Source organism: Erpetoichthys calabaricus, chromosome 7 (genome assembly GCF_900747795.2).
Source record: "Erpetoichthys calabaricus chromosome 7, fErpCal1.3, whole genome shotgun sequence".
In the NCBI taxonomy this organism is placed as follows: domain Eukaryota; kingdom Metazoa; phylum Chordata; class Cladistia; order Polypteriformes; family Polypteridae; genus Erpetoichthys; species Erpetoichthys calabaricus.
Genome location: NC_041400.2, coordinates 2,570,560 through 2,580,896, shown reverse-complemented (window position 1 = coordinate 2,580,896; position 10,337 = coordinate 2,570,560). Strand labels below are relative to the sequence as shown.

At 41.3% G+C, this 10,337-nt stretch overlaps 1 protein-coding gene across 1 annotated transcript; it reads left to right on the top strand.

Annotated features, from left to right (window-relative positions):
- The first annotated feature begins 8,384 nt into the window (after nt 1–8,384).
- On the top strand, nt 8,385–9,551 carry LOC114654113 (neurogenin-2-like). The gene is made up of 2 exons (XM_028804532.2): nt 8,385–8,700; nt 8,814–9,551. Exon 2 carries the CDS (start codon nt 8,815–8,817, stop codon nt 9,439–9,441), a length of 627 nt encoding a protein of 208 aa, XP_028660365.1. The 5' UTR covers nt 8,385–8,700; nt 8,814; the 3' UTR covers nt 9,442–9,551.
- The last annotated feature ends 786 nt before the right edge of the window (nt 9,552–10,337 follow it).

Sequence of the window (10,337 nt, the reverse complement as noted above, 5' to 3'; positions counted from 1 at the left end):
CATTTTATTATGACAAATCTTTCTGATGCACCATCTGTTGGAATGACAAATGCAATGCATTTTATTACTACAAATCTTTCTGATGCACCATCTGCTGGAATGACAAATGCAATGCACTTTATTACTATAAATGTTTCTGAGGTGCCATGTGTTGGAATAACAAACAATTCATTTTATTTCTACAAACAGTACAAATTACATTCCATTAGATGCAAAGGTTAACGCTGAGGTCTATGGGGATTAATCAGATTTCAATCTATCTTAGATGGGCAGTACAGCTAGTGACTTTATAAATGTATATAATATATAGATAGTGTCATAATGCCCCTACAAACCTATATATATTAGATAGACAGCATTATGGAGGTTTACAGGGTTATTATTGTAACATACATTCTGATAGCAGCACATGCATGTAAGAATTTCACTATACCCTGCTCATGGCAATAAGGACCCTATAAACTTTTTATATACATTTATCTGTCTATAATCCTGGAACCAGCCAGTGGCCGTGTGTGTTAGTAGTTGTAAAATTCCTATTGTCATATTATATGTACAGAGTACAGTGAAATGCTTTAGTTGCCTGCCCAACCAAAACCTAACGCACAGCCACTCTCCGGTGCCATGCTCATCAGAAATGTATTTCAATTCCCTGTCAATGATTGTTTGAGAAGCGTATATCTCTAGGAGGGTGGCATGGTGGCACAGTGGGTAGCGCTGCTGCCTTGCAGTTGGGAGATCTGGGGACCTGGGTTCACTTCCCGGGTCCTCCCTGCGTGGAGTTTGCATGTTCTCCCCATGTCTGAGTGGGTTTCCTCCGGGCGCTCCGGTTTCCTCCCACAGTCCAAAGACATGCTGGTTAGGTGGATTGGCGATTCTAAATTGGCCCTAGTGTGTGCTTGGTGTGTGGGTGTGTTTGTGTGTGTCCTGCGGTGGGTTGGCATCCTGCCCGGGATTGGTTCGTGCCCTGTGTTGGCTGGGATTGGCTCCAGCAGACCCCCGTGACCCTATGTTCGGATTCAGCAGGTTGGAAAATGGATGGATGGATATCTCTAGGATAAAGCTTGAGGGTAAGGGGGAAAATTCTGGATGTACTCACTTTTACTTTATTGAAATCTCTTTAATAAAGTCTCAACTCTTTCAGTGGCAGACTGATTTGTCAATTCTGACTCAATACAGCGGGTCACATAAAATCTTGTGTCTAAGAACCCAGGCGATGTACTGTAGCACAAATATTAACTTTTAAAAATGCTTCCTACATGACATGGTTTCATTACACTGGTCTACAAAAAAATCATTTTTTTTTTTTGCTACTGGGAACTTCAGAGCAACTCTTTATTGAGTTTTTTTACACTCATTTCTTATATGAAATCGGAATTAAGCCAGCACGTCAGGTTTTTGAGATCCGCATCACTGCCGTTTTGACACTTTTGAATACCAATATATTAACACAACCAAGACGATACCAGAGACACTTTAAAACACGTTTATGTCAATTTACCTCAATATAAAAGTGAGGGGCGGCACGGTGGTGCAGTGGGTAGCGCTGCTGCCTCGCAGTTGGGAGACCTGGGGACCTGGGTTCGCTTCCCGGGTCCTCCCTGCGTGGAGTTTGCATGTTCTCCCCGTGTCTGTGTGAGTTTCCTCCGGGCGCTCCGGTTTCCTTCCACAGTCCAAAGACATGCAGGTTAGGTGGATTGGCGATTCTAAATTGGCCCTAATGTGTGCTTGGTGTGTTTGTGTGTGTCCTGCGGTGGGTTGGCACTCTGCCCGGGATTGGTTCCTGCCTTGTGCCCTGTGTTGGCTGGGATTGGCTCCAGCAGACCCCCGTGACCCTGTGTTCGAATTCAGCGGTTTGGAAAATGGATGGATGGATGGATAAAAGTGAGGGCGGCCTGCCCAAAATTGTCTGAGGCCCTCGCTGTTGCGCTTGTACTGCACATCCGTCTCTCTTTGCAAGAACCAACTGGAGTCACCCATCATGCTCGGAGTGAATTTTTCCCGATATCAGTTTTCCATCACCTTAATATCTTGATGTAATCTTTCCCTATACTCATCTCTGACATCGCTTAGATTTGGTGGTAAAAAGTCGAGATGAGAATGTCAAAAATGCGTCTTCAGTGACTTTGTGGCTCCCGTAAGCTGATATCCTTTCAGCAGGTTCTCCACAAGCTCAGCGTTATTCTCTGCTCTGTGACTCTCAAGAAAATTCTGGACAACCCGCACGAATGAGGGCGCTGATTCAGTTGGGCTGCAGTTTCCTTTTCAACTCCTCGTCAAGCATTAGTTCACAGATTTCAGGGCCAACAGAAACACCTTCCTTCATTTTGGATTCACTTTTCTTGAGACCAAACTTATTTCTTAAATGCTGAAACGCATCGCCTTTACTGTCCAGTCGCCCTAGTTGTCCAAGACCAGGAACATCTTAAATAAAAAAAACGGGACCTGCTGCTGGACGAGAACGGCTTTCAGATTTGGACTCAGCAAATTTGTTAAAGTACAGGCGAAAGAATCCCAGTAGCAAAATGCTTGTTGACCAGTGCTATCAAAAACTTTCTTAGAAGACATACTATGTCAATAAGTGAGTCATTTAAACTTAAAAGTGTTTTTTACAGTATATGATGACAACGTGCAGTGAATCCACTTGACTCCTAGTTTCCCTCGTCTTTCTTTCTCTGTACGTTTACCATTCGTTTGCTCAGATGTTGATGCGCTTCCTGAGCAGCTCTTCTCTTGCTCTTCTCTTCTTCTCTTCTTCTCTTCTTCCGTCGGCCTCTTTTCGCGTTTAAACTGATGAAGTCCGTGTTTGTGTTGCGATTATTTAGTACGTTTTCCTTAATTTTTCACTTAAGCAAGCACATAAGTCTTCAGTCTACCTCAAGAATGAGTTAAGATATGAAGAGTAACGGCGAAGGTGGTAGAGATGAGAACGGCACCTGTACGCATGCGCTGCACAGCCACCCTGCTGGCCGCTGTCGAGAGTTGATTCTGCAATAAAATAAAATAAAAATAAAAAGAGTAACAAAAATCATCATCCCAAAAGCGGACAGTAGAGGTGACGTAGTATATGAGTACCAAATTAAAGGTTAATCGGTCAAATGGTTTGCGAGTTACAAGTGATTTAAAATCCTGGACAGACAAACACAGCCATGTTAGCGTATTATATAAGACGATAGTCTCATTACTGGCACTTGTATAGTGAAATTCTTACTTGCATGTGTCCGCATGCTAACACACACACACACACACACACACACACACACACACCCCTCTCTCTGGTGCCTCGACTAGTGAACGGACTCGTCTTACCTCCGAGTGTATTTACAGCGCCGTTCTTCCTGGCGTGTATGTGCGACTAAACACAAGACACGTCAGCTCTCTCTGACATCACAGTTAGCGGCCCTCACCTCATATCGTCATGTCTTCTTTTACCTGAAAAATCTCAGAACACAATTTACAGCACCATCCACCTTTAAGTATCATTCATTTGCAAATTTTTCAAAATTCTTATAATAGCAATACTCATTGAGCACTCAAGCCTGTAAGAGTGAAGTACTCTTGGAGTGTGCGCTCACCCAAGCAGTCACGTGACAAGATGGCATCAAAGAACTTTACTGTACTTGTGTATGAGTGTGTGCCAAAAAATAAAACTAGCATATTTCTATATTCAATTATGCATAATGGCGGCGATGCCTGCACTGTCAGACCCACTTAATCTAATTCACGGTTGAGAGGAGCTGGAGGCCATCCTTGCAGCATTAGGCACAAGAGCAGGAAACAGTCCTGGACAAGGGGGTGCCGGTCCATTGCAGGTGAATTGAACTGCAGAGAGCGTCAGCAGCTGCACTTCAAGTCAAAGGTGCTCAGCATACACACGTGTTTCCAGTCTTTACTACAAATACAATACGTTAAGTGAGGTGTTAGTGGTGGGAAATGAAATGGAAAGAAAAAGAGACGACTATTGACCCACAGCAGAAATGAGGCTCACTCTTAACATGAGAGTTCTTTAACGACACTTTACTGGGTGTGTGGATCCCAGTAGGACCATTGCTTGATGAAAAACTATTTCATTTTGGGACTGGTTCATTGATATGAAGTTGGTCCTTTGAGCTTTGAAAGGCTCCTAACATGTGGATAAAATAGAAATCTTTAATGTAAAGTGGGCTACCTCAGGGCCGTCTTAACACATGGGCACAGTGGGCAGGTGCCCGGGGGCCCAATGCTAATCTATGTATGTTGTGACTTGCTGTTAATAAATAAATACTCTTACTATACTGAACTATCAATATTTGTTATTGTACTACAAGTGGCACTCGTGCCTGATTTAGTGTCACGGTCACCTGCATGTGTACGGGTCTCACACACGACATCATGTTAAAGTGTAATAATAATAATAATAATAATAATAATAATAATTCATTACATCTATATAGCGCTCTCCTCAGTACTCAAAGCGAAGACGTTAACGTCACTTCAACTCAATTCTCTGCAAAGAAATTTTGCAAATGTTTGTGTTGTGATTAATAATAAATAACTCATAGTCATTTCAAACTGCGCCATCTCCGTCTGTTTGGTTTGCCAGTTGAGTGTCTTTTATATGTTGAAATGTGTCTGTTTGTCAAGGCTCGTGTCAAACTGTCCGGACGTTTGTGTTCATTAACCTTTGCTGTACAGCGCGGGTTTTAATGTCTAAACACTGATGTTGTTGGAAGTACCAATACAATAAATAAATGTTTAATGTCATCGACCATTTACAGTTTTATTCTGTGTAGGTAGGGGCCGCAGTGCCCGAGGGGGCTTATAATGCTGTTAAGATGGCCCTGGGCACCTAGCAGGGTACCACTGACCAAGAAAAACGGAAATTAGCCTGTGCTATTGTGTTATTATGATTATTAATTGTGTTATTATTATTATTATTATTATTTTGTTAGCCTGTGTTATTGTGTGCCATTGTGTTATTATTATTATTATTATTATTATTAATTGTGTTATTATTATTATTATTTTGTTAGCCTGTGTTATTGTGTGGTATTGTGTTATTATTATTAGTATTATTATTATTATTAATTGTGTTATTATTATTATTATTTTGTTAGCCTGTGTTATTGTGTGCCATTGTGTTATTATTATTAGTATTATTATTATTATTAATTGTGTTATTATTATTATTATTTTGTTAGCCTGTGTTATTGTGTGGTATTGTGTTATTATTATGATTATTAATTGTTATTATTATTATTGTTAATAATTGTGTTATTATTATTGTTTAAGCATGTTATTGTGTGCTATTGTGTTATTATTATTATTATTATTAACTGTGTTATTATTTTTATTATTATTGTTTAAGCCTGTGTTATTGTGTGCTATTGTGTTTTTTATTATTAGTATTATTATTATTAATTGTGTTATTATTATTATTATTATTATTATTATTATTATTGTTTAAGCCTGTGTTATTTTGTGCTATTGTGTTATTATTGTTATTATTATTATTGTTAATAATTGTGTTGTTATTATTGTTTAAGCATGTTATTGTATGCTATTGTGTTATTATTATTATTAACTGTGTTATTATTTTTATTATTATTGTTTAAGCCTGTGTTATTGTGTGCTATTGTGTTATTATTGTTATTATTATTATTGTTTAAGCATGTTATTGTATGCTATTGTGTTATTATTATTATTAACTGTGTTATTATTTTTATTATTATTGTTTAAGCCTGTGTTATTGTGTGCTATTGTGTTATTATTGTTATTATTATTATTGTTTAAGCATGTTATTGTGTGCTAGTGTGTTTTTTATTATTATTATTATTATTAATTGTGTTATTATTATTATTATTATTATTGTTTAAGCCTGTGTTATTTTGTGCTATTGTGTTATTATTGTTATTATTATTATTGTTAATAATTGTGTTGTTATTATTGTTTAAGCATGTTATTGTATGCTATTGTGTTATTATTATTATTAATTGTGTTATTATTTTTATTATTATTGTTTAAGCCTGTGTTATTGTGTGCTATTTTGTTATTATTATTATTATTATTATTGTTGTTGTTGTTGTTGTTGTTGTTGTGTTAGCCTGTTTTATTGTGTGCAGCACGAGTTTGTATAAAATGAGGAACTCGCTGGTATAATTCACAAATCATCTATTCCTAGTTATTTATGGAGCCTGTTACAGATCTGAATAAAGAAAAGATCTTTCTGGATCCCACCTGTGGATGGTTATTTACAGAACCCCCTGGCATCACTCTGAAGACCCACTCTGACACCTTGATTTTTAAGAGCAGACTTTGTTTGCTAGTTTCTCTTTTTCAGTGTTGGACTATCTTCATGATTTACTTTCCAACAACACCAGAATATTTTTACACATTAAGGCACCCCAACGTATAATTATTTTAGTGTAGAATCTTCCAGATGATTTGGGCGCTGCTCCCTGCATTCTCCCCACTTCCACATGCGTCTCCTCCTACAGGCCAAAGATGCACAGGTTATGTGGAGTGGCAATGATAATGCTGATGTGTGTGTGTGTGTGTGTGTGTGCATTCACCATATGATGGGCTGGTGCCTCTCCCAGCAGTTGTTCTGAGTTGTGCCTGATGTTTGCTGGGGTGGGTTCCAGGTTCCCCGAGTCCCTGTTCTGGATAAGCGAGTTTGATGGATGGATTTGTGTCCTAAATACGTGCCATCTCTTCGTGTTGATGGTTTACATTAGAACACTCTGGACGAGAACAGATCATTCAACCCAACAAAGCTCGCCAGTCCTGTCCACTTATTAACATCGTCGAGTTTTGAAGGTCCCTAAAGTCCTCCTGTCTACCACACGACTTGGTTGCTTATTCCAAGAGTCTATCGTTCTTTGTGTAAAGAAAAACTTCCTAATGTTTGTGCAAAATTTCCCCTTCACAAGTTTCCAGCTGTGTCCCCGTGTTCTTGGTGATCTCATCTTAAAGTCGCCGTCTCGACCCACTGGACTAATGCCCTTCATCGTTTTAAACACTTCAGTCAGGTCTCCTCTTCATCTCTGTGAAGGCTCAGCTCTTTCAATCTTTCCTCCTAATTCATCCCCTGTAGCCCTGAATCAGATGAGTTTCATATACAACTGTAATAAAAATCACAAAGTTACAGATGAAGTTACCCACTACTGACTCTCTATTGAATCCTGGGTGAGATAAAAATACGATTGTGATGGTGCTAACAATGTGGAGATGTCTTATCAGATAAGGCCTGTCGGTGATTTTGTTTAATGGCAATTTCTTTATCTCTAAGACACGAGTTCAGTAAGCCACTGTCTCCCTTGAAGGCTTCTTTCCATTTTAGGTCTCATGCTGTGGACTATAATGAAGTCAAGAAAAAAGGGTCGCATTGAAGAAGAGTCACAGGTTAAATCCCTGCCACTTACTTCATTCTCGTGACAACGTAATAAAGCACTTTGTTTTGCTCACTGAAGAAAGATGCGGTTTAAAATGAAGTGTGACTGTAAAAACAGTCCCTGCACCTCCCTCTGTGTTAATGAGCAGCTCCTTTATCGGCCAAGTTGCCAATGTATGGAACATGAGAAAGAACACCTTGGGAATATAAGTGCTTTCATTTCTATTATCACTTTTTAAAAATATTTGTGATGGGCTTCGAGCATGAGAAAGGCGCTACACATAAAATATCAAATTCACGTGCGTGCCTCTGTGGATAAATGTTATCAGAGAAATCGCTGAAAATGGAAACTGAATCCGCACACCGACATCTCGTATAGCGCTACTCCTTACATCCTTGCGCTTAATTTTCCTTTTTGTTCAGCTGAAGTTACTTTTTAGTACACTCCATTTCTGTTTCATCAGCAGCGGTCTGTGGTATTGCAGCATTAACTGTACACGTTACATTAGTGTGTCACAGACTGTAACCGTCCAGTTATTTTATATTTCAGGGTAACTGAAAAAGTACAGAATTCAAGAGACTTCGTTGTGATGCTCAATCACCGAGAGATACGCGCAAAAAAAAAAAGTTCTCTTCGTTGTAACCCCGATCCCCCAACCGCCTCTATTGTGTTATAGAAGTCTCTTTAGATATTTTTTTTCTTATTCTACCACTAACTGATCAGATCCCCCCTCGCAGTGTGTCTGCTCGCCTAATGAAGCGTAAAGCGAGCAGCCTCCCGTGCGCGTGGCTGCCGGGAGTCTCCGCTCACCGTCTTCTCCCATTGGCTGGCGACGCTCGCGACTCCCTTTCATTAATAAATTAGCGGCACGCTTCAGCCGAGCGCAAGTGACCAATCAGCAGGCAGAGTCGGCTTGGCCTTAAAAAAATAGCCGGGATGCTAAATCACAGGGGTAGGTGGGTGTCAAAAAAAAGTAAAAAGCAATGAGTTATGATAATGAAATGAAAAGAATGGCCACAGGGACAGGCCTTGGGGTAGCGCCGATTGTTCTCGGGGACGCATATAAGGAGAGTTAGGAGGGTCGTGTGCCAGACGCACAGCCACCGAGCTGCCAAGCGGTGCGGCTCGCTCGCTTCACGAGACTGCTGAACGGGGCGCGTGCCTACTGGAGAGCTGAGAGGAAGGCACTGACGATCACGCACAAACTTTTCTTTTGTACTGTTGGACTAACGGACATTTGGGATATTGGTATTTTTTTTTCTCTCTCTCTCTTAACGAAGATCCTCCGAAGAAAACTAGACCCGTGTCACTGCGAAGTGTTATCAAGGTAAGCCTTTAATCATTTGGGAAGAAACCCTTTGCGTGTGCGAACACTTGTGTGTGACTTCCATTGTAACTGCAAACGTCTAATTCCTGTTTCATTTTTGTTTCAATTTGCAGAATGTTTCCCAAACCTGACAACTTCGACTACGATGATCACAGCCTCTCCTCACCAGACGGAGAATCTGTCAGTCTGTCCGAGGAGGACTTAGACATGTGTTCTACCCAGAAAGCCAATGCAGCAGATGGGAAGCGCAGGTCCAGAGGCAAAAGCACCAGAGCCATCCGTAACCCCGAGCTCATTCAACGAGTGAAGAAGAGCCGGCGGCAGAAGGCCAACAATCGGGAAAAGAACCGCATGCACAACCTGAACTCGGCGCTGGACACCCTGCGGGGAGTGCTGCCTTCATTCCCCGACGACGCCAAGCTCACCAAAATAGAGACCCTCCGCTTCGCCCATAATTACATTTGGGCCCTCACCGAAACTCTCCGATTGGCCGATCAGCTGGGCAGCGGCTCGGGGGGCTGTTTCTTTACGGGCGCCGCCCGTATTCAAGACCCCGGTCTGATGACACCTGCCTCCTCCTCCGAGGCGCCATCCCCTTGCTACTGGAGTGGCAGCAGTTCTCCCTCGTCGTCGTCGTATGCGAGCGCCTTGTCACCCGCTGGCTCGGACATGGACACTTACAGCTGGCAAAGCGACACGCACGCATATCTGGGCACACCGCTTCGCAATGACCTGGCGTGACTGCGAGGTGGCACACATGGACAATTAGATCAGGAAAAAGAAGACTATATTTTTCTAGATAATATATTGCCTAAGTGCATTTAAAATGAGTCGGCGACTTATCAAGGGTGGTGGGGCGATGGGGCCCGAATGAGGCAGAGCGGAGACTGATTGTGTTTCTATATGGCGCCTTTTCATGATGTACTCCGTGTCAATGCGCAGTTGTGATACTCCAGTTGTCTTACTCCCCAACTCCAGCAGGTTAAGGGACTTGCTCAGGGTCACGGTAGGGAGTTGGTGCATGGTGCGGATTGAATTGGTCATTTTATTCTTTACTATACATCAGCTTATCAGATCGGTCCATCCATGTAAGAAAGGGGGGTTAACAACTTCATTCGAACTTTGGTTAGAAAAACCCAATCGTTATTTCGACTTATTTAAAAAATCTGTCATAGCATTTTAAGTGGAAACGTGTACACGAGCTCTGAGCCAGAAGGCGCTCAAATAGATGGAATTAAACTGAACCCTGTGCTCAAATAAGGGGGTCGACAAAACTTGCCCGTTCCACGTCTAGCAATTACATTCATATATACGCGTAAACGGGACGATGGGGTTGGGTTCGTGTAAATAACTGGTTTGCAAGATATGAGTGGAATTAAAGCACAGCCTTCATTAGAAAAAAAACACAAGCTATGTATCTCTGAGGCTAGGGATCTGCACTGGCAATCGGAAGGTTGCCGGTTCGAATCCCATAAATGCCAAAAGGGAATCTGCTCTGTTGGGCCCTTAAGCAAGGCCCTTAACCTGCAATTGCTAAGCGCTTTGAGTAGTGAGAAAAGCGCTATATAAATGCAAAAAATTATTATTATTATTATCTGGTTACGTTAAAGAACAACGGCAACTCCGGCGCTACTGTG

Excerpts from the sequence above, each read along its gene's own strand:
- LOC114654113 (XM_028804532.2), top strand. The coding sequence starts at position 8,815 with ATGTTTCCCAAACCTGACAACTTCGACTACGATGATCACAGCCTCTCC.